This window comes from Nothoprocta perdicaria, unplaced genomic scaffold (genome assembly GCF_003342845.1).
Source record: "Nothoprocta perdicaria isolate Ctin4 unplaced genomic scaffold, notPer1 scaffold_23, whole genome shotgun sequence".
Lineage (NCBI taxonomy): Eukaryota > Metazoa > Chordata > Aves > Tinamiformes > Tinamidae > Nothoprocta > Nothoprocta perdicaria.
The window spans coordinates 2,805,409-2,830,658 of record NW_020455455.1 but is presented as its reverse complement, the minus strand read 5'-3'; the positions used below and the strand labels follow the sequence as shown (position 1 = coordinate 2,830,658).

General features: G+C 37.8%; 1 protein-coding gene across 1 annotated transcript in view; it reads left to right on the top strand.

Moving 5' to 3' along the window:
- The window catches only part of ITGA8 (integrin subunit alpha 8), an 83,821-nt gene that overhangs the window by 10,687 nt on the left and 47,884 nt on the right, over positions 1-25,250 (top strand). Inside the window, exons 8-15 of the mRNA XM_026039362.1 lie at positions 923-979; positions 1,169-1,221; positions 5,684-5,889; positions 7,087-7,278; positions 18,044-18,089; positions 19,878-19,985; positions 23,681-23,736; positions 24,194-24,348. Of these exons, the coding sequence (XP_025895147.1) occupies positions 923-979; positions 1,169-1,221; positions 5,684-5,889; positions 7,087-7,278; positions 18,044-18,089; positions 19,878-19,985; positions 23,681-23,736; positions 24,194-24,348 (873 nt within the window). The remainder of the gene's footprint in view (positions 1-922; positions 980-1,168; positions 1,222-5,683; positions 5,890-7,086; positions 7,279-18,043; positions 18,090-19,877; positions 19,986-23,680; positions 23,737-24,193; positions 24,349-25,250) is intronic.

The window sequence follows — 25,250 nt, the reverse complement described above, 5'->3', positions numbered from 1 at the left end:
TTTCTAGTAATAATACACTATCTGTGACTGTACTGCAAGTTAAAAGTTATGTTGTATTTTATGTCTTTTTGATGCTAAACTTTCCATTAAGGCATAACTGCCACTGACTTTCACCTTCAAACTGTCTAGTTGGGCTGAAATGTTTTACTGGGTTGTGCTTTGAATGTTAAGACTGCATTCCCTTCTGAAGTCTATGCTTTCAAGGTCACTTGCAAGCATGCTTTGAATATTACTAATATACCTGTACCCAAAAGTTACCAGACTCCAAGCTAGAGTATGTTATGAGCAACTTTATGTCCATGATGGAGAAAAGTCAAAGTTCAGATTGTTCATTTCTGGTGTTTATTTTTGGTGCCCTTTCTAGTTATATATACTGAATACCAGACTCAGAGAGTCGTGATACACAGTTAGAAGTGGAAGGAGAAAACTGTATATGTGTGTGTAGATACAGCTTTTACCTCATGGAAGAAAAGATTCAGGACCAATCTGATGGGCCAACTGGGAGGTCACAGCCAGAGACACGTTCTGTAGCTTGTGAACCCAAAACACCTGGCATCTCATCCCATGAGATATATGAAGTTATATATGACYTTATTCATCACATTTTTTAGAAGAAAGTTACATATCATTTTTAAATTCATGTGTTCATGCCTGTTAACATAGACATTGTCTATGATATGTTGCTGTTCACAGTGCTGGGTAGGAAGGAAGGAAAATAGTCTTTTTCTCAATTTACTCATGGGAGATAAGAGACTCATAAAGTCTCAGTGATTTCACCAAGAACATACAGGAAAACTGGTAAAACAGAGAAAAGAATCAATGCACTTTCTTGGCCTTCAATGTATAAAATTAATTTGCAGTGATGTTGCAGTGTAACATCTCCATTAGTACTTGAACCTTTTTTGTATTTTTCTATTACCAGGTCTCAATTATTAATTCTTCAGACCTGACCTTTATCCAGAATTTCACTGGTGAACAGGTAATATCAAGGAACTACAAGATGAAGTATTGTGTCTCCAGAGGATGTAATTTCATTAATGCAGTTCCAAGAATATATCAAAATGTTTTAATTATTTAGAATTAAGATCCATAAAAGGAAAGAAATTTACCAGTAAAACTTACAAAAATTAATATATGATATGAATTCATATCTGTGTTTTATTTCCAGATGGCTTCTTATTTTGGGTACACTGTTGCAGTATCAGATGTGAACAATGACGGGTAGGTTACTAAATATTCATCTCCCACTGAACATACATAGAAGTGATGCTTGATACTACATTCCCCAATATMTCTAAGAAATTCCAGTTTAGGAAATAGTGTTTAAAGCGACAGTCAGTGCACAATTGTGGTGATTCATACCTAAATAGCAAAAGTTTACTTATTAATAAATACAGGTTTTTAGGTGCTTTATACCTTACAAAAGCTCTGTTAGCTTTTCTGCTTTTATAATTTTACTTGTTGRCCTAAGCTCACCCCTGTGCAATCACACTTACATAGTTTGGATAGGTTTATCTGCTTATCCATCTTGAAGAGTGGGAAGGTGCAAATTCTGAGGAAACAGAACCAGCTAGAGATACAGGGGATAAACAGTGCTAGATACTACTGGGAAGAGACAGGAAAACTCAAAAGCAGAACAGTTCATTCTTCCCTCCTCAAAAGCAGATAAATCCTCCCCTAGGCGGATCAACCACAGCCTCAGTTCTCATTTTTAAGAGCTTTTCAGTGTCTTCAGCTCCTCACTTCATCATCTGCTGATTAACSATCTACTTTCATCATCAGGACACCTTCCAGAGAACCAAAAGGTATCTGTGGCCCTTTAGAGGCTTTAGAAGATCAGGACTTCAGTTAATGAGTATTGATACTAGTGTTCTGCCAAGGAGATAAACCTCACTCAGGCTCTGAGCTTTAAAGTCGGTACAGAATTGAGCCAGGATTATGTTGAGCTATATATATTTTTGCCTATTACAAAATAGCTTAGATGTGTCTACTTCAAGTTCTTTATTTGCAATTAGTTCATATTAGGTGTTTAAATATAGTGCATTAAATACTTTCTTTAAGCTAAATCAGTGGCCACAGAAGAGGGAAAGGTAACGAGGTGATAAAAACGTTATTGCAGTTCAAAACAAGAAAGAAACTTCAGCAGTTTCTGCAATGGCTTCACAGTAATGGAACTTTTCCAAGCTTCTGAGGTCACATTTACTCACAATACCATAGCTTTCGGTAAAAATTCCTGTATTTACAGTATATATTATCAGGATAATTTTAGTCTTACCATAAGGCATTGCTAACATGAAAATGTGGAGAAATGTTGACCTAAGTTACAACAGGCATTCATTAAACTTTCAGAGGACTTGATAGGTAATTTCTCACTAAATCCAACTATTTCCTGTGCAGGTTATTTCCTGTGAATCATAGAATTACTTGGCATCTCTCACATTTTCTGTGTACCTCCAAAACCACAGTTTATATCAATAATATAATAAAGCTGCTGTTAAGGCCTGTGTGGTCTCCCTGTCTATATCTTAAAGGAAATCTAATGACTCTCTCTGAGATCCAAACATCCCACACAAAACAAAAACACCAAAAAAGCTCTATTCGATAAACATGCCTGACTGGGTATGCAGCCTTTACTTGCTGGATTGCACATATGCTCAATGGAAATCCTTGTCTGAAAGGGACAGTAAAACTGAAAAAATGACAGGAGGGAAACGACTACTTCAAATTCACTTAGAGTTCTTGTGTAGCTAAGGACAGAGGAGATAGAGATTACTTTATCAAAGTCATATCACTTTGAAGCAAAATCAGGATATACACTGAGAAGATTAATAGGGATAAATGTGTTTGTTATCAGATATAACATTTTACTCTAAGATTAGGCTCATCCTAGGAAAACAGCTCTGTGAACCTTCTGCTGCAGCAATTCTGCTAAGTTTTCTGGGGTGATTCTTGCCATTAAACACACACCATTTTAGAGCTGCAGGTACGACAAAGAAATTGTATGATTTGAGCTGCCCTATAGTTACCTTCTGCTAATGAAAGGACATGCACAGTGAGTCCCAGTAAATCAAACTTTGCTGTCAACTTATGGACTACATTCTTAGTAAAGAGAGAAAGGAAGAGATTTTCAATTCAGACTGAAACAATAAAAATAGTGGAATAAATTGTTTACCAGTCTTTTATTTGGCCTATATCAAAGCTCTGCATAGTTATACTTCGACCTCTTGGCACTTCCCATACTTTGGCTTTTTCTTACTCAGCAGGGTACAAAGGAAATGCATACAGTCCCAGCAGGTGGTTAAATTGAGCTTTTTAATGATTTTTTTTTGTTATCAGAAGGGAAGCATTGCTAGCTAGTTACCTTTATGTGCTGGAACAAACAAACAGTAAATGCCCTGAACTATTTGAGCTGTAACATCTTGGTGCACTGAGGAAATAACTAATGAAGCAGTTCAAAGTACCACTGTTAAGCTGAACTGCAGTTTATGGGTTAGTATTATTCTCTAGGGCTTTTTGCTTTTGCTTTGATTGTATTTTTTTTTAAGGGAGATTACATCAATCTGAATTTGGCTCAGTACTCCCAATTTTGTAAACATAAACTCATCCAATTAAAAAACAGTTGAAGTACCCTTCTTCACAATTAAAAATAAATAATTTCAATCACAGAGGTGCTTGTAACCAAACAAGTGACTCCTCTTGAGTGTCCTCACTCAGGAGCAGGATAAGGAGGATCTGTGTTTCAACCCATTAGCCTTCTGCCTGGGGAATTTTATGCCACACTAGAAAATAGATATTCTTCCTTGGATATAGACSAATACATATATATATATCTTCTTCTTTGGATATAGACCCATAAATCATCAAAGTAGGCACTCTGAATATGGCTCTGTGGGCCACTTTCTAGATATCTACTTATTTTCCATTGATGAAGTAAAGTTTCCTGACTCCAAATCTTCTGATTCTCTATCACCTCTCAGTCATTCCTTATTTCTGCAATCCTTTATTTGTAAAATATTCATGTATAGTCAGCCTTTTCCACTTGGAGAGTGTGATCACTTGAGCAAGRCTCATCTTTTACGTCATTGGTTATACTGCACATAACCCTATGGGATCCCAGTTTCAGTGGGAATATATGGACTGTGCTGTAATAAAATAATAATTGATGATGGTGCTGCTACTGTGTAATGCTTTTTTACACAACAAACATAAAATATCTTGTAAAGAACATTTGTGACCTGTTTGTGTGTTGCTATTGTTTCATGGCAACWTTTTCTGCTTACCCTGTGCCCCAGGCACTAACATCTTCCCTTAACACAGGAGAACTTTTAAAGTTTTGCATGTAAGGAAAACACCACTTTTGATGTTAATTCAGCATCTGCTTCCTTCCTTTTTAGTTATCCATGCTATAGGGTATTATCTGACCTATAAAGAAAACAAAACTGCACCCAAGTGACCTGRCRTTTTGAAATATAGTTTCCTTTATGKAAACTAACTATAGAACTTATTGCAAAAATATAATTTCTATAATTATTTTGTCACAATTTATAGCATGTAAAAGTTATACCATGTGAGATACTCTGTATTAAATTCTGTGATATGTGTTAGAAATCTGGCATATATCTATGGTAAATACTAGCTGAGTTACTTTTACATTCTAGGGATTTTTCTGTAAAGATTAAGGAAAACAGAATGTGGTGAATGTTTTAAAAATTGCTTTCTTAATGCATAAAACCTTTGTGAAAGCATTAGTATTGTAAATACAGTGAAGCATTTTCTATGCATTTTACAAAGTTGCATGTTAGAGCAAGAGAATATGTTTTCCAAATTAAAAATTTGAGGATCAAATAGTTCTAGTTGTTTGCAGTAACAGAGTTCCTTAATATGAATGATCKCTGTCCACTGAATRTAATGGGAGTTTTCCTATTAGCTTTTAAGGGTTTGAGAGTAACCCTTAGAAATTCATCTAATGTTGGTTCGTATCTCAGAATCAGCTGCTAAGAATATTTTTACCTGTTACATGTGTCTAACAATGTTGCTTGAGTTTATTCTTATTTTCTAATAAAGCTTCTTTTTTTCTGCCAAATAAATATTTGTAATGTGCCTCAGAACACCCCCATATGCTTCAAAACACTCCAATACTGAAAAAAATTCTCCCTGAAAATGGTCATTTTTRTTCTATTGTTCACATGCTGATTGATAACTTTAAAAATGTCTAGACTTTATATTAAAATTTGTGTCTCACTTGCAGTGTTGGTAAGATAAATCTACATAATTTGTTCCAATAACATCATTTCTGAGTGAAATTTCTCACTTCTGGATAATTAACTGCAGAGTGTAGCATTTCTGTATCTTTTGTGGACTCATTTTTAAACTCAAGGAATTCTATTTAAGCATAAGAAAAGAAATATTTTTATYGTGATGGTGATTGAACAGTGGAGTAGGTTGCCTAGACTGGTTATGGAGTGTCATCTTTGGAGATATTCAGATCCTGACTGAACATGGTCCTAGGTAGCCTCTTTTGAGCAGAAGACTTGGACTAGATGATATGCAGAGGTGACTTCCAACCTCAACTCCTCTACAATTCGATGATTTGTTCTCTGCTTCCTGTTTAACAAATACAGAAACAGTGCATTAATTACACTCATTTTCTCAGTGACACTATTTTTTTGTTTGACTGTTCCAGTTTAGATGATATCTTAGTTGGAGCTCCTCTCTTCATGGAAAGAGAATTTGAGAGCAAGCCTAAAGAAGTTGGGCAAGTCTATCTCTACCTTCAAGAAAGTGCTTTCCTCTTCCGAGATGCACAAATTCTGACGGGCACGGAAGTGTTTGGGAGATTTGGCAGTGCAATCACACACCTTGGAGATCTCAATCAGGATGGATATAATGGTAATATAGACAGAATATTATAGTATATTTCTATGTGTAACATTGAAATTAAGAATGACTAAATGATGCAGAGTGGGATCTTTTTTCAAATGTCTATGGCATACATCCAACAAAGCATTCATGCAATTAAACTGCAATTTAGGAAGAGCTGTCTAACTTGCATAACTGAGGTAGCCTGGATGCCTCAGGCACTTGGAGCTAGGCTCCTGGGCTTGGCCAGTAGCAGTCCAGTCTTTCCTGCATGCATTTCTTGACTTCTTATTTCCAAGATAAGAAATCGGGCATCTCTGAATCTAAAATGTTAAGGAGTTTGTTTGTGGAGGAGTTATTTTGCACAGTGACCTTAAAGATAGCTTGCTCACTGAGGAAAAAAGAAACGGACATATCTCCTCCTTAGCTTGAGGGCTCATTTTCACAGTGCTCTACCATTAGACTCTAAGGAAAAGTGCCCAGTTTATGGCTCCTTTGATGGGATAAGTCCTCTGAGGATCCGTAGGACTGTATTGGGGTCCAGGATGCACAAAAGTCTGAATTTCATCCTATAGAAGGAGCCCCATGAGTTGTGGCTGCCGAGGTAGGACACCTGGGCTGTCCAGAATCCATGTCCATCCAACTTGTTTTCCAGCTGTGAGGAATAGCGGATGGCGTTAGCTTCTCTGAGGGGGGAAGACTGGTCTCCCAGCTCCTTGGCATCTGCTAAGGAAAGAAGATATTCTTGCTTTTTGCCTTCACTGTTAGGGAAAAGGCTGAGAAGGGTCTAGAGCCAAGGTCTTCTGCTTCATGAATGATGATGCAGGCATAGATCTTCAGTGCTCTAATGAAGGCAGGAGGCCAAGGCTGGGACTAACAATATATGATAGAGAAAATGAGGAAAAAAATGTGTTTGTTTAAATGGGTAGAAGTAGGAACAACCATTTATTAAGTAGTGGTTTACTAAAATTCATTAAATTGCCTTGAAATGTGGCAGAGAAATCTGGTGTAGACTGAATATTCGTGATCCTTTGTTGTGAAAATTTGACATATAAAAGAGACTAATATTTTTGTGCATTTGGCTTAAAAATAGAAACCTTAAAAAAGTAAAGAAAGTCATAGTTCTGGGATATATATAACAGAAGCCATTTATRTTTGTTTTCCTGCAAAGACTTCTTGCTTTAGTTTAATTGTGTCAATTCTTTTTATTCTTTTATTATGTTACAGACATTGCTGTCGGTGCACCATTTGCAGGAGAAGACAGAAGAGGTAAAGTGTTCATTTACAATGGATACAGTGATGGGTTAAATACCAATCCTTCCCAGGTTCTCCAGGGAGCCTGGGCCTCACAGTCCATGCCTTCAGGATTTGGCTTCACTCTGAGAGGAGACTCAGATGTGGACAAGAATGATTACCCAGGTAAGATTTTTCTGTAAAAAAGAGAATTCCTCTGGAAAATGCATCATGCCTGAACTTCCTTTGGGAGGCAGAGGTCAATTTAAAGAATAGACACGTTTTTCTAGCTTACTTTGCTGAGAGTCAAAATCAGACAAAACAAATACTCCCTAGCCTGTGAAAAGACATGTTCAGAAGTGCAAGAAAGGTCTTAAATAGTTTCATTAACATAAAACATGTGAAGTTTGCAATAAAACCTTTAACCCTTTCCCCTCCTTTCAAAAATTGAATGCTCTCTGCTTATTGAACTTGTAATGTCTCTTTCTTCCTGACATTCTTTCTTAATTAAAAACATGTTGTGCTATAGAAGAAGGAACTCACTTTGTTTTGTTGCTAAGTTGTTTTCTTAAAACTTTGCTTTCTGAAGAAACACTGGTCTACTTGGAGGTTCTTAATGGCCTACACGTCGTTACAAAAAATGTACAGAGAGCACAAAGACACTGCTCAAAGGCAGTTATGTTTGTTTTTGCATTCATTTGGACGTATGGACTCTTTCTTTTCAAATTCGCTTTGATTCTTCCATTTAGTTTACCTGAAATCCCTTCAAATTTATCAGTTTTGTAACATTTCTTGTGAGTTTTCCTGTTTTACTGTGGAGGAGGTGGTTTGGTGATTTTTTTGTTCATTTGTTTTGTTTTGTAAGGACTRTTCCTATCAATTACAGGCTGCCTGAATATCTAAATATTTTGAATATAATCTTATTTACTGTCTGTCCTTTAGAAACCAATCTGTTCTGTTTCTGTTTGTCGAAATTCAGCAGCCTAACAGGAGCGTGCAATGGAATATCATATCTATCTTTTACTGTGAAAGGTTGAGCCACAGCAGAAGGCTGTTAGTCTGTATTTCATAATTCCCTATGAAATAATCTTTGTTATTTTCAAGGCTGGTGATCTTGACAGTAGTAATGTTTCAAAAGTGAACATAGTGATTTCCAAAGGGACAAAAAGTAGGATCTATTCTGTCTTTTTGTGATGGATCATAAGAAACTTGAGAGGGGTTTCTTTCTAAAAGTTAGCAAGAGAGTTTCTGTGGGGGTGTATTTACAGTAGAAATTAAGGCAGCACTGAACAGAAAAGCTGCCTGTAGAGCAATAAAGTGAGGCAGTCACAAAACTGAAGTGAGAGGATCTTTAGCATTTGCGAAAAGAAAGGGTTTTAAACACTGCTTGACCTTTTGTTTGCATTTTGTTGATACTATTAATAGCCTTTCATTGTCCGTGACTAATGAGGTTTTTTGACAAAGGAGCTCTTTATTAAAGTTTTGCCATTTAAGCATTCTCTAAAGTACCCACAAGGCCCCCARCAAAACCAAAGAAAACAGGATATTACATTCCTGACATTTCCAAGATTGAAAGATATAAAGAGGCAAAGGAAAGATTGGTTCAGGTTGTCTTTGAGACATATTGGTGAGAAGAAAAGAGTAAAAGTCTAACATGTATCAAAATACTTTTATGGAACATGCYTTAAGCTTATTAAAGAAGATTTTGGGTGCCAGGCCTGGATCTCTCTGAATGTGCACTCACTGCTGTGGTCACTCCAGCTAGGAGATGCACTGGATTTATTCTGCTTGACACTGTTGTCTGCATCTTGCAGCCTACTTGAAGAATTTTGCACTGTGATATCAGCTTACTGTTTGCTAAAAGGGAGTGGATTTGTTTTTTTCTCTCCATTTCTCTCAAATACCAGGAWAAGCAGCCTAGAGCAGGAGGGAGAAGCTGTCAGAAAAAGGCAGAACAAAAATCTTACTGTTAATCAGATACCCCTTCTCTGCTCTGCGAAGACCTGAAACACCAAAATAAAGTGTGTAAAAATAGTGCAGCCTTGGCACAATGTTAGCACAACAATGGACTACCTTCCTATGGGAAAAAGAAGGAAAGAAAGGAAAGAATACAGGGAAATGTCCGGCACAAGCACACTAGGCAGTCAAGTAACCTTCTTGTTTCAGAAAATTTTCTTCTCCACATCCTGACAGCCCTTATACAAAGGGGAAAGGAGGGGTACGTCTAGGAAGGAATAGGAAGGAAGTTTTATTTTAGATGTCAGCTAAAAGGTATTTGCTGATTGAAAAGTCTAGGAAAATGCACTCTGTAATTCATTGCTTCCCAAACTGCTGGTCATGACTGTGGCTCATAGAGGGTTGTGAAAGATTAGGAAAAATCTCAACATTTTTCAGTTAGCTTTTTAACACGTGTATGATTAAAAATATAAAATTTTAAGAAGTAAATATAAATTCAAGAAAATGTATTATAAAACCAACTCTTTTATAAATTTCTATTTATAAAGTATGTTGACTAATCTAAGAATGTAATTTCCCTGGAGACTGAGAAATAAGAACTGACTGTAATGGCTGGTTGTAGGTATGAACACACCTTGCCGCGGTCTTTCTTTGCTGATCCCAGGAACAAGTGTTCTTAATGCAGCAGGTGACTGAGTTATGAGTTAGGAAAAAAAAAATCCCAAAATGAGAAGATGAGACAGTTTTTTTCCAGTAGGAGAAAGGGCAAAGCTTGACTTGGTTTGAAGTCTGAGTCTGGATGGAATTTACCTGAAATTCTCCTGGAGAAGAACACCCCATCTTATTTGATATAGAGAGTAATATCTTTCTGTCTTCATCTAAATGCCCATATAAGTTCAGGAACAGAGAAGGAATCCAGGARCAGACAGGGGCTGCCTGACAAAGTGCTATTCAGATCCGTCATCTTTCCAAGGGGTGCGGTGGTGGCTTCTCCTTCCCACAAAAGGAGAAAGACCATCTCCTGCTTCCTGAGCTTATCTAAGGAAGGCAGATGAAGACTCCCTTGTCCCTTCTAGGTAAACAGACCCAAAGTGAGGGAAAGTGCATAACTAATACAGGAGAAAAATGATCACAGACACATCTGCACCACAGTGGAATGGGCAGGGAAGAACGTAATACAGCCATACAGATAAAATCAAAGATCTGTCTAGTACCATAGCCTGTCTCTAACCATGACCAAGGAGTATCCAGGGAAGAATACAGCTGGGGTATTTCCCAGAATACTCACTTGTCCCTGAACATTTGGAAGAACAAAGTGTCCCAGGGTAAGAAGGTAGTATTTGAACAGTGGAAAGACTGAGGCCCATACCCTGGCTGTACTTGGTTGACACATGCAGCTTTTCACTGCTCAAAGCACAGGACTCAGCCAGCTGAGTGACCACTTAGTCAATGTATCTAAAAATCAAACATCCTCCCGTAGTTTCAGCATACAGACAAGCTGCTTCCCCTGCTCATTAGCAGTCTCATCAGTCCAATGACCATCTGTCATCAGCTGCCCCGATGTTGATGCCATCAATGTAGCAGGCAGCTCTCAGCATTGCRAAAATGCAGGGATTTGTCCAACTTTTCAGTAAGGAAGATGTTTTGTCATTGAACACAACCAGTGGTCTGCATCTCCACAGATTTCCAAGGAAGGACTTCTGTAAACTGTGCTGTATCCACAAAAATTCCAGTGACATGTGCCCAGAATCAGCACGCATCAGGGTGGTAATACCCTACTGTGCTGTGCAGGCTCAGGCTGCCTTGAAAGCAGTGAGGAACTGGGAAGCACCAGAGGCAGAACACTACATGGGTCATCCCCACAGCCCTGTCACCAGAGAGGTGCACCCTGTTCTCTGCCACCAGCGCCACTTTTCATCTCCAGCCTCAACAGACCAAGCAACGGTGGGGATGGCAGCAAAGAGATGGGCCAGATAAGACCAGTGAGAGGGAAGCAGTAAGAGGAGCAGAGGTCTGTCAGATAGATCCAGGGTGGCAAGTCCTCAGTGTGCGTATTCAAGAGGCTCAGTGTGTTCTCAAGAGGTTAAAGCACAGTGCAGCACAACGCTGACAAGATTTGTGGCATACGTGTCTGAGATATGCAGAATCTCTCCAATATGCACCTAGGATTTGAAGGAAAAGATCAATTAATCCTTTTAGGCTTTTTCTGTACTAGTAAATTAAATGCGTCTCTGACTGTTCTCTGCTTCTGAATTGTCACAGAGCTGTCCACATCCACACTATTCAACTTACTTTCTTGCCCAAACAGGGTGGCRAGATGCATTCCCCCTTTTGGGACCGGTGTCTGTTAATGCTAACTCCTGACCATTTTTTGGAGACCGCAGGTTGCCACCAGCCAACTGTTTCAGGGTTGTTCTGATGATAATACTAGTACAAACAGTGCAGATCTGGCACACAGGCACGTTACCTGGCACTGTTTGCTAATACTGACATAACCGTATGTCAGATTAACCATTTGCAGCTCCCTGTTCTGTCCTCAGGATGGTGTTCGCTGGCCAGATGCAAAGCAGCAGAGAGCACCTTTCCTGTCCATTGCTCAGCTACTGCAGTAATTCCCATGCTAGTTACTATAATAGCTATTCTATTTTTCTCTATTTTTTTCTGTTAATTTATTTGCACAGTGTTCTTTGATAACTGAGATTTCTTTATTCTTTTCCTGCCATTTACTCTTGCATTTTATGAAACAATCCTGAAAAAGTAAACAAATCAAAAAGAGATAAAGTAGTCTGAAACTGAGTACTTCTAGGAAAAGAAACCAGAACATAAATTCAGGAGTTGAATTGTTTAGTTGAAAGATCTTAATTTCACTTTTTTTTATATATAAAAAATTGTATTTGGGGAAGTAATATTAGAAGTCCTCGCTTATGCTGCTGTATATCAAGTAGATATTGACTTAGTGATGTTACTCTGGATTGACAGCAGTGTAAAAAAAAAACAGTATTAAGATAGAAAGGGGGGACAGTGACTGGGGCAAATAAAAATAAAAGACTTTTTTTTCTTTTTTTCTTTTCCTTTTTTTTTTTTTTTTTCTGTAGCTGCAGAAATTTTGTGAGAGATACTGTGCTGCCCTTTGCAGTGGTGTAGTCAGGGTGCGTGCACGCCCAGGATCTCCTGCCGTGTCTGCCTCAGCACAGGCTCCCTGCCTGTCCTCTGTCCTGAAACACTTGAGCAGCCTAATGTGGAACATATTAGCAGCCTTTTGACACAGCTTCCACTGCCCTCCAGCAAAATCTGGGGCTTTAGGGTCTCTGCTCCGTCCTGAATGGCTTTGTTTGTGTTGTCAGGGGACCTTGACAGCAGCAGGGAATAAGATCTCATCTTAGGTTTGCATTTTGAAATGTAGTTTATTTTATTTATTATTGTATTTATTTTTTAAATAAGGTCATTCAACTTTGACAATAACTAAAGAAATCCATAGATATGTTTAATGGGAAAGATTTTTTTTCTTTTTTTTTTGCTTCTGGGCATCTGTTCAAGGTTTGGTCCCACTGAGCACATGGGATCTGTGATTCTCTTGGTGATGGTGCTGTGCTTCCAGCTGCTTCATCCAGCCGTGCAGGGTTCAGGAATTCGGAGGCTGTACAGTTTCCACCCTCACATTTCAGCATATGTTCAGCCACTTGATGGCTGGTTATAGCTGAGCAAATAGTTTATAATGAATAACTTATTCAACTTATTAGGCTTGCTTTCTTCTTGTGGCATCTCCTTTGGCAGACTGTGGTTTCTTCAAATGAATTTGTCTGACAGAATTATTTAACCAGTTGCTTTTAACAAAATGCAGCAGCGTCCCAAGCAGTGCTCTGGGTGAATTTACCATTCAAAGATTGTTGATTAGTTAATTGCCCAAATAAATGAGGCAGTATTGTTTCTGCTCCTTGCCTGCTTAGATGCTTGTGTAAGTCTTCCCTATTAACTCAGAGAGTTCCCTGGGGTTAGTGCTGCTGAAAGTTCACCTTCAGTGGATCCTGATTTAACAGAGCCAGCTATATTGACCTTTTCTTTTGCTTATTCTTTTAGTGAAGCTTTTGGCAGAGCAGGGAAATGGATAAAGGCATCTTTGGGTCTCCTTATTCTGGGYTCAGTTATTATTTAAGAGTAACACGCAGTAAATATAAACAAATAGCACTAGATGTATTTTAAGAAGGAAACAGCTGTGACARGATTTCAGAACTTCAGTAATCCTATCTAATCTTATTAAAATGTAAGTATTTAACAGCTCCATCTGCTAAATAAATTAACTCATGAAGCAGGAAGAAAACCCTCAGGTTTCTTTCTGAGGGGCATGTGTTGTTCAGCATTCAAAAATTTTGAGAGCAGTAGGCAGTGTGCCAACAATACCACACAGTTGTAATCTAATGATGATTAAATTATGAAATTGGTCCAGGAGGAGAATTGTGGGAGACAAAAAAAAGATCAAATCAATGAAAAGCTGTGTCTGCTCTGATGAGAGAGGAGTGTCGAGCGTAGGAGCCAGAACAAGGTTGTAGGTTCTGCCAGTAAATGCAACAAAGCTGGAGTGTTTCTACCAGCTAAGTATGTTTTCATATGAGGTAGCCAATGGAAAATGAAGTGAAAAGCCAAGAGTCTTCTGCAAATATATTAATTTTATGGCAAATTAGTGGTTTTGTTTAATTTGCAGATAAGCTTTTCTAAAAATTCTTTTAGTACAATTCAAAGTAGTGTTCTCTGTGGAATATAAGAATAAAGCAATTAATCCCCAAAAGCAGCAATTCAATGAAGTGGCAAAACATTAATTAATCCAAGGGAGGCCCCTTGGATTTGTTTGTAGTATAATGGAGTGAAAAAACAACATTTTATTAGGAAATGGTCCCATTCAGACAAAAATGGAGAATTGAAATGAATTAGCCTTAGCTGTTATTAACAGACTTGCTACCAGAATTGCTGAAAATGGAAAAGAATCAAGGCCATTGTGAAGAGTAGGTTTAGAAAAAGTAATTGTGGTGGATGTATATAGATTTAAACTGATTTTTTTTGAATAATGTTGGCTGAACTGGATAATCCTATATCCTTATTATGCTCAAGGCTCTAGTAATGACTCTTTAACAGAATTTTCCAGCTGGGATTTGGGAATTTAGGACTTGCTAAAATCAGAAGAGAGAAAGAGAAATCTAATCATGGACCTTCTTGGCACCARATCCGCTGAGGGAAAGAAGGAAAGAGGCCCACAAAGATTTTTAACAGGATTTCCAGTTACTCAATTTTCTCATTCTCTCTTTTATGAAATTTCCATCAACACGTGTAGTCAGATAGGATTCTAATTGTTTTKCAGTAAATATAATATGCCAATAAACTGATAGACTGTACAAAGTGGTACTAAAATATGTCAGTGAGTCATTCTGAGCCCCTAATGTGAACATTTTCATGCCTGTATACTGGTAGATGGAGCCGTGGTGGGGAAGATGACTCAGCCATCCATTGTTTCTTTCTTGGATTTTTTACAAGTGAGGTTTGTGCCAAGTGAGCAGGTCTTCACTGGATGGTGCTGGTAGCCACTGATCACTTACTCCATGACTGGAACATGCTGTCCAGGGAATTTGTGGAGTCACCATCCCTAGCAGTGTTTAAGAAACAGGTAGATGAGGCACTTAGGGACATGGTTTAACAGGAATGGTGGTGATGGGTTTATGCTTGGTCTTAATGTTCTTAAAGGTTTTTTCTGACCATAATGATTCTGTGATTCTATGACAGCCATGGAGAGAACCAACCTGCAGCTCCCACCAGGCCCCTTCCAGTCCTCTGCCCTCTGAAGGGAAGCAGCTGCTAGAGGATCATCTCCATGAGATGGCATAGGCAGAGGGGTCGTTCACTCAGCTCTGTCAAGAGAGGGTCCTTCATCCTCCTAAAAACATGAAATACGAGAAGAAAAGTGAGGGAGATTTGTGGTTCAGAAACTTCACACAGAATCACAGAATCACAGAATCACAGAATCACAGAATCACAGAATCACAGAATGGTTGAGGTTGGAAGGGACCTCTAGAGATCATCTAGTCCAAATCCCTGCTGAAACAGGGACACCCAGAAAACTTGTCTCTTCTTTCTGTCTTAATGCATACACATTTTTAATCAAGGCTTGAAAACAAACCCTGACAAATGCAAACATGCAGACAGATGTTCTTATATGCAAATGATTTTCTTCAGGCTCTGTTTGGAAGGGTTACAGATAGCTAGTTTTGCTGGCGTTTTTGCTATAGAATTCCAAATTCCTTGTCAAATAGTTATTTTTCAGCTAGTGACCTTTGCATCAATGATATTGCATGTTTAGCAAATAACAAGCAAGGAATAAAGTCAACGTCTGTCTATTTTTAGGAGAGGAAAAGTTGCCAAACCAGATAATTTAGACATCTCATGCATTTGTTCATGGAAATGATTAATAGCTTTTCCTCTGAAGAACACACARTAAATTCAAAACTTCTGCTTATAAATGACTCTGATTTGATGTGAGTTCAAATATCATGGATTTCTATGCATGACAAAAATAGATTTTTTTCTAATAATGGGTATAGGATTCAGACCCCATAAAATAAAGAAGAACAAAACTACTGTTCTGTAGCAGAACAAGTAAAAATAGAGCATAACTATAATGGATCTCCCCGTGAATATTCTGTCTGGATATACAATGACCTGCTCCTTATTTCCCRGTTTACCTATTGTCACGGGATATAAGTATGTTTTGTTCTTGGCATATTTATTGCTGAGTCCTCTTCTTCTGCTTAATAAGTTCTCAGGTTCTTCAGCTCAAGAATAAGCATAATCTACAGCAGGGAAAAAAAGACATGTCGGGGATCGAGTAGCAGCTCCCAGACCAGAGCAGGATGAAAGTGGTCCCCACTGCCAGGATATGTTCACRTGGGCCCTGTGTGATGTTGTCCTCATTGAATGTGTCCTCAGACTTTTCCTTGCAGGTCCAAGACTGGCTGAGGTGACAGTACAGAAAAAGTGTTTTCTCATACAAGAGCAATGTTTTTATGCCTGGAGACTATCATTTCTCCCCTACACCCATTGCCTTGTTTTCAAATAAGCTGGGCTTTGTTGCAAAGAAACCGTTATTTAACTCTTAAGCAGATGTGAATATCTTAATGATCTCTCCCCACTCATATTGGAGGGAGGCTCCCTAAATGGTGGGTGATAACTCCACTGAGCTCTCAGTGTTCAAACTAAGGGCTCATTTAGGTTAGTGAGACTAACTGTAACTCAGAGTCATTTATTTTTAGCTTCAAACTGCCTTCTTTTAGCTTCCTCAAGCTGGGTGTTCAAGCTCTCCCTTGTGCTCATGAGCACTTTATTTTTAGTGAAAGATCATGTTATATTCTCAAATCCAGGGTCTTCATAAATCCTGAATATCTGCCTGTTTTGTCTCTGCCATAACCTAGCCTAACTGAATCCCTTAGGGATCTAGTCCCAGTATAAAACAGAACATGCTCTAAGTTCATCTATTGCAGGATTCATAGCAAATATCCAGACAGGAAGGACAAAGTAATGGAAATCCTTCCATGCTGTCTTTCACTATCTGTTTATACCATAAATTCTCTTTCAATTTTTTTCTTTTTTTGTGAAACAGAATATTAAATCTTTTGGGGATTATTATGTGTGCTGCTATCTGGGATGTGTGTTGCAGAGCCTGTGTGGTGATGGTGATATCTCACCACAGTTGTTTATGTCAAGAGAAAAATATCTTAAGAGTTTTGGTACTGTCTGCAAATTGCCTGCAAAAGACATTAATGAAAAGAAGTCATAAATGTCCCAAAAAGGAGATAGAAACAGCAGTCATTTTCTTCTGCCATTTAAAGTGTTTCTGACCCTGAAGCATATTTCTGTGAGGCCACTGGATGCAGAGAAATGTAAATGTTGTAACAAAAAGAGGATCATGCCCATAAACTCTCCACTGCCTCTCCTACTAGGGGATTATTCAGTGGAATTTTTTGTAGGACAGGCTGTTACCCATGTGGAGCATCGAAAGTTTATTTTGCTTAAACTTTTTAAATCCTAACCATCTGAAAGGCAGACAGAGTACTGGGCAATACTACCAGACCTGGCCCAAACCCATCAAGCTAGTCAGCGCTGAAGCATCATGTCTGGGGACTGCAGTGCCTCCTAAGCAAACCAGCTCTAGAACTATGAAAGCACCAAATAAGGGTCTGTTTAAAACCCTGAGTTCTGTTTTAAACGAATTCACTTAGATCAGTTTAGCTTGTGTCACAGCAAAGTCTGTTTTAAGACACAGTCTATTGAATTCTCCTTTTGTAAATGAGACCACRCGATGAGGACAGTGGAGTGGAATTGGTGCCCAGCTGGACCTTTCATAAGGGGGGATCAAATAGGAACAAAGTCCATTCCCTTCCCCAGAGGGAACTCCGGCTAGATCAGGGAGAAGAAATGATCATCCTTTTCTCTCCAGCAGATCTGAGTGGTGCAGAGAGCTATTTGGGATCTTTCCAGGGAGTCTTGTCTGGGGACTACAGGCAGAAAGAGAAAAAATGGCCTGTGGGAGTCCAACCCAGGCTTGTGTCTAGTAACAAAGATGTGCCCAAAGCTCTCAACAATGAAAACTATTAAATTAACTATCTTTAGAYACACTGTGCTCATATACATACAGAGGTAATGATTAAATCAGTGAAAAAAATCACATAAAACATGAAGTTTAATTTATGTTGTCCGGAAGCAATCTCATCATCTTTCAATGTGAACCACAGGATAATACCTACAAAATGGGTTTACTGTTCTGTTTATCTGTTCTGTAATGGCAAGTAATGGTTTGGAATGTGAAATATTTTCTTTTGCTGTTACGTAATCACTTGGAAAGTGTGAATTATCATATTTGTTTTATGTTGCTACCGTTTAAATATAAATGATGTCATTTAGACTGGAAAAAAATGTGCAAGAGAATACTTTTTCTGACGCTCTTTTGTTTTTCCAGATTTAATTGTAGGTGCCTTTGGAGCTGGAAAAGCAGTTGTTTATAGGTATGTGGTAAATATAATGGAATTTGTATTTTATAGCTTCAGTGGAATATCTGCAAATAAAACTAATTTCACATTTCTGTTACTCTGATACAATGCATGAAAGATCATAATTATGAATGGTAATTAAGCATATTTTAAATAATGCAGTTGCTTTATTAGTTTGGTTTTTGGATATGCTTAAAAATATCTATTTTCATGACACTTTCCATGATTATTCTTACCTCCAAGAAGTTTTTTTTTTTTTGGATAGTGGGACTCTCAACCCTTTTTAAATCAGACAACAAAGGGAAAAGTCATTTTTTTCTACCTTTAAAGCTAACCCTCCATTCCTGTATAATCTAAAAGATCTTACTACAGCATATACGAGAAGCATCCAAAAASCACAATACTGAAAATTATGTTCATTTGTTTATTCATTTATTTATGGAGGAATTTAGTGAATATTTTAGATTTACAAATGACTGATTTTTTGCAGGCTATATATATTKGAGGCTATATACATAGAAACAAAGACTGCTACCTCTGACTTCAGTTTAGAAAACCTATACAAGATTCTGTTATGTACCTCTCCGTAACAGTTGCTGATCAGTACACTTTTCACTAAATGCAGAATTTGGTTAGCATAAATTGTAACTAACAGATGCAGGAACTAAAATGTGCTGCTGCCACTCTTAGTCCAGCCATGCAGACAATTCTTAACATGTAAATATTCAACTAAAAAGTCACCTTTGCTGCCACAATGCAGTCATATGTCTGATTGCTGTCATATTATCTATGTTCCCAACAGTACCTGGATGAGACTGCATGTTCAACTTCCCAACTGAATAGATAGCATAAGATTTAGAGCATAAGATTTAGACCTGATTTTCCTCTTGCCCTGTGTAAGAAACATGAAAATAATTTGCAGTGCATCACTTGGCAGTGGCGTAAATGACTGCACAGGATGTGAAACATCTGAGAACTAACTCCCAAAGATGTGATTTATTTGATTTCAGTAAAGGAAAGGTGAGAGGCCCTCAACCTTTCCACTTCCTGGCCAAAGTGTATCAAATGTGCCACTTTTCATAATGGAGAAATAGAGTATTATTAACYGGATTTTGCTAGAAAAAAAAATGTTTTCTCTGTTGTACAAAAATAAAGAAGGTAATTTTAGTTTTGAGTCTTGTTGAAGATATATGATATAYAAAATAATCATACAAAATCAGCTATTGATTAAAATACAGGGAAAATAACTTAGTCATAAACTATTTTTGTCAGAATTATGTAAGTTACTGTAAAATAGTATCACTGTCTTAGAAAACAGAATTTAGACCCTTTCTTGTTTTCTTTTCTCTTTTAAACTGCTCTCAATTAAAACTCATTACTTAATAACACTTTGTTATTCAATAGTGTCAAGAGCTGTCRCATAAGGTTTACCCTCTTACTGGTTCAAGGCAGTCCAGATCATAATCTGTTTTAAACAAATTAGTTTTATTTTTCTAAAAGACTCTTAAATAGAGGCAGCAAATCTGAAAATGTCATGTAAGTGCAGGACACTGTTACCCTGACRCTGCCTGCTGTTACCCTGTGATATCTGTGAAGAACTTTCAAAATATCATAGTAGGAGGGATCATAATTTCTGACAAAAATAAATATCCTTTCGGGCAGGAGCAACACTTAAAGTGTTTTTTCTCAAGTAATGCAACTTTTTCAGCTTCTCTTCAGCCATGTCATTTATGTGTTTTCTCTGCTGCAACTTACCTTAACATGTACCTTCTCTGTCTAGTAAACCTTATTTCTGTCCCCTAGAGCCAGGCCCGTGGTGACAGTGAATGCTCTGCTCATCCTGAACCCCATGATTGTGAATCCGGACAATAAAACTTGCCAGCTCCCTGGCTCTCAGCTTTTGTTGGCCTGGTAAGTTCATGATTAGGCAGAAAACATCGTCATCTTCCTCTTACTTTTCAAATAGCTTTCTACTCCAAACTGTTGTTTGCAAACTGCAGTTGTTGAAACTGCTAGTTGTCAAGCTTGCTAGGAGTCCAACAAAAAAAATATGGAAAATATGGAAAATATGGAAAAAATAGAATTCTTTTTGGTACCTTCCATTAACTCACAATTTCTCAAACTAAAGCAGCTGAAAATTCAGTCTTGTGGTACACTGCATACCATTAGCTCCTTCTGCATATGAGATGCTCATTGGATCAAGTTGCAAATTTCCATGAAGTGTCCAGATGCAAAAAACATAAAACCACTAAGAGAGACCAAACACAGAAACACATATCTGCCAAAGTACACATCTTTTGGAGAAAAAGGAACTGAAAATAATACTAAAAGCAGGTGTTTCCACCATTTTCAGTTAAGGAAAGGGATCTCAGTTCTTTATGGAAGAGGTAAAATACACCACCTTGTTCTGCTGCCCATCCAGACAGCAGTTCACAGGATGCTGTACCTGTCTCTCTATGGTCACAGGAAAGCTGTTTTTAACTGCCATAGAGGACAAAGATGGACACATCCTTAAAAGATCATTGTCTAAGGTAATACAGCTTTTGGTAGAAATGTGCAATCACAAAACACTTCTATAGAAGGGCTTCACTAACTATTTTTTTCAAAATTCATCCTGAATTAATCAATGTATAGTCCCTATCTAGGCAATGAGATAAAGCAACATTGTAGCAGAAGATGGAAACAGGAAAATGGAGCTAATTGAAAAATTTCCAATGAGTCATTTCTGTAGAAAGACACAATTTTTGAAACATCAAAACCACTAACAGAAAAGTGTCATCTTCTGCAAAAATAATTCCATAAAAAGGGTTGTATAGGTCCTAAAGACCTATAAAAAGGTCTTCTTGAATAGAACATCCTTATGTTTTGATTCAAGCAACTTCTTTTTYAACATTTTATGCAATACCAATTTAGATTGAACTGAAACAGTTTCATTAATCCAAGTGATTTTTTTTTCAAAACACCATTTTTTAAAGAATTTTAAAAAATATTTCATTCTATATTGGAGTTCATTCTCTGTAAATCATAATGCTTATAATCAGTTTAGGGGAAGAAAACAGGTATTTTTTACACAAGAGAAATACATCAACGTACCTGTGTTAAAAAACGATCCTGCTTTAAAATACTGTTTCAACAGTGGGAAAAAAGAAGTATACTCTTTAATTGTATTTTTTTCATTACCTTTAATTTTTTTCTATTAAAATAATTTGAAAATGTTTTGTTTTTATCTATAAGAGTTTTAGTAGGATCCTAATTTATTTTGTCTGCTTTACTCAAAAATATTCTTTCCTAAAGATTTAGATCATAGTATGAAATATTTATCTTAGACTTCCAAAATGACTGAAGAGCAGCTGCATTTTTGCACACTGTATTTTTTCTCTTTAGTTGGTATAAGCTTGTATTGTACAGATGAAAACAATTTGTAGGGAAACTCCAACAGGCAAAGAATTCCTCAGTCCTCTGGGATCGATTGCTGTATCTCTTAGCCAGCTGTGCAACTTGTGTAAAACATCTACTGATTGACATTGCATAATCAGAATGAAAAGAGAGCTCCTACCAAAAAAGTTTCAGGAAGTGTAAAATATGAATAATGATGATTATTGTATGTTTTCGAGTACTAGGGAAATATTATTTTAGCCATCATATAAATTGGAAAACTAAAGCACAGAGAAAACAGGCAAGTAAGATACAAGCTACAGGTAAGCTTGAAATTCARCCATTTTTTTAATGTGCCTATAAATCAAATAGTAAATCTCAAAGATTTTCTGAATTCAACATTTCTTCAGCTTTCCTTTTTTCAAAAGGCTAAAACAGCCCTCAGACACTTCACAGCATCTTCTTTTCAAAGTGATGAACATTTCTAGTTCATTTGCATTTTGGTCAAACTTTGTTGATCTCATTAGAATTATTTCTTCATTGAATATCCTGAGACTCACAACTGTGTGTCCAAATCTTGCCTAACTTATTATATTGCCAGATAGCCAGAGCCAAGAGATTAATGAACTGCCAAGTCTTAGTCTTTTGCACTGTCATTCCCTTCTTGCCTGAAGTGGAAGGATTAAACCTTGGCTCTTACATTAACAGTTAAGTATATGACTTCAGATATCAATTTAAAAATTGTGTGATCTATCAAAGCAGAGATGATGATGATGGCAGTTTATGAGTTTACGTTTGAAGAATTACAATTTTGTGTTATAACGTGTCAGACTGGCCTTTGAAGCCTGATACCTAAATTGTGCTTTTGCAGCTACGTGGGCTTTTCTCATTCCTGCTGTTCATGTCCTTGTAAGCAAATGATCAGTTCTTCATCTGTTGACATATAATTCTAAAAAGGTGGAAATATAGCTGAATTTGCATTTTATTCATGGAATGTATATCAGCACTCCTATTAACCTAGTGGTTAAGTATAGTTTAATATTTGGAATGTGGCCGTGGATGGCTTTCGAGTTTTTAGGAAGGACAGGCTAGGAAGGCGAGGTGGTGGAGTTGCTCTTTACATGASAGAGGAACTGGAATGTATGGAGTTCAGCACAGGGGAGGACAAGTGCTAGTTGAGAGTCTGTAGGTGAGGATTAAAAGGCAGGCCAACAGGGGAGATGCTGTGCAGGCTGTTTACTACAGGCCTCCAGACCAGGAAGAAGTGGATGAGGCTTCTACAGGCAGCTGCACGAAGCCTCACAATCACAGGCCCTAGACCTTAYAGGGGGCTTCAACCACCCTGATGTCTCTTGGGATAAACACACAGCTGGGAACAGACRGTCCAGGAGGTTTCTGTAGAACATTGCAGATAACTTCTTGTTATCTTGCAGATGCAAGTGGTAAAGGAGCCAGCAAGGAGAGGGATGCTGCTAGACCTGATTCTAACAAACAGAGAGGGCCTAGCTGGAAATGTGAGGGTTGGGGGCAGTGGTGGCTGCAGTAACCATAAGATGTTGGAATTTATGATCCTGTGAGGAGGAAGCTAGGCAAGAAGTAGGATTGCAATCCTGGACTTCAAGGGAGCTGCCTTTGATCTCTTCAGGGAGCTCCTTGGAGGAATACCCTGGGTCAGCGCCCTAGAAAGAAAGGGGGTCCAGGAGAGTTGGCTAATATTCCAGCACCACTTTCACCAAGCTCAGGATCGGTGCATTCCTACAAGAAAGAAGTCAAGCAAGCGAGGCAGGAGACCACCATGGATGGTCAAAGAGCTCTTGGGAAAACTTAAAGAGAAAAAGAGCACATACATAATGTGGAAGAAGGGCCAGACCATATAGGAAGAATACAGGAACGCTGTTAGAGAATGCTGGGGTACAATGAGGAAGGCCAAGGTCTGTTTGGAACTGAAGTTAGCAGGAGATGCCAAGGACAACAGGAAGGGCTTCTATAAATGCATCAGCAGGAAGAGGAAGACTAGGGAAAAGGTGGGCCTGTGGCTGAAAGGAGTGGGTGCCTTGGGCACAGAGGATACAGAGAAGACAGAGTTACTAAATGCCTTAACAACAAGATAACCGTGAGGCAGCAGTGAGTTGTTGAAAAAAAAAAAAGAATGAAAAACTTCAATGTCTTGCTGCTTCCCAGGTCGGCTCTCCTTTTGTTAATAATTACCTTTCCTTTTTTTTTTTATATAGTTTTACTGTAAGAGTCTGTGCAGCTTTTGAAGGTCAAAGTATTTCAGATAAGATAGGTAAGAAATTCTTTATATAAATTTACTCAGACTCACCTACTTGTATTTCTTACATATTAAAAGACGTTAGAAATGAAGTATTTCTATAGTAAGAAAATATATAAGCAGGAAGCTTGTATTGTTCACTTGAAGATTTTTTTATTCAGTTCAATCCGTTTTCCAAACAAGAATGTGGTTATTTGGGTGATGTTGTATTTTGGGGGAAAAATGTAAGAAGCAGAAGTCCTGCTCAGTACAGATATGCTTTGTAAATAAAGTTATAAAACTTAACTGAAATTACACATATTCTATAATCAAAAGCTAATGTGCTAATAGATAGACAGGCACTTGTAGGTCTGCATTAGTTTTACCTGGAAGACTTTGTTAGAATAATTAACTGTAATACATGGGTTTTTTTTGCTAGTTTTTATTTCCCCTGCTATATTAAATGAATATTAAATTTACTTAAATCCTCTAGTGCTGAAAGGTGAATTGCAATTAGATTCGCTGAAACAGAAAGGAGCTGTTAAGAGGACCCTCTTCTTTGATTACCATCAGTCACATCATTACTTCTCCATTGTGATGGAAAGACAGAAACAGCTTCATTGCCAGGACTTCCTTGTGTATCTCAGAGTAAGTTGCTTAAAATATTTTGGACTGTTGTCTCCTCAGTTGAGTAGAACCAGAGATTTGGAAAGAATAATAAAAATAGTACGTTTCTTGCRGCGGTCATCTCAAAACTAATAACAGTTTACAGGGGAACCAAAAATTATGAAAGTGTAATTAACTTGAATTTATTTACTTAACATAAGGCCTCATCTGGGTAACCAGTCTATTCTTCTGCCAGGGAGAGTTTTCCTGTGTTTTCTCAATGAAAATATAAAAGAAAGGTTTCCTTTGCAGAAGAGTATTCATGTCATTTTAGTTCTAGCGGGTATTTTAAAGGACTGTTCCCAAAAATATTGGCCTAGAATTCAGGCCAATACATTTTTTAAATGTATAAAATTAATTTGTGAAACTTAACTTGTGAAGATTAAAAAGTCATTGAGTATTCATTCACCTGTAGCTGAAATTATCTGGTACAACAGAAGCGGGTTTTTAAGGCTGCTCCTCGAAAAGCCCTGAAGAGGAGGTTCAAGCAGTTTTTAGGGGAGTATTTCGACAATAAAGATGATGGATTTTTGCCATCACTGACACATATAAATCCTTGATTATGGAACAAACCAACAATATTAGCTCCTCAAATCAACCCAGGCCCTCCCTCCATTCCAAAGGTAAGGAGGCAGGAGCTGGTAGGAGTTGGCTCTGTGTGTGGCTTTTTTAAACAYCTCCATTTTAGGTGGATGCTTTGAGAAAACCCTGAGTCTGCTCAGCTTGGCTGTGGATGCTGTTTGTGGATGTTAGTCTGGGGAGGCCATGTGTTCTGGGCATTGCAGTCACTGGGGAGTCATTCTACCTTCTTAACAACACTATGTGTAGCTGGAAATCATCCAACGCCTATCAAAGCAGTGAAGCCTTCAGTAAAGAGCAAATTC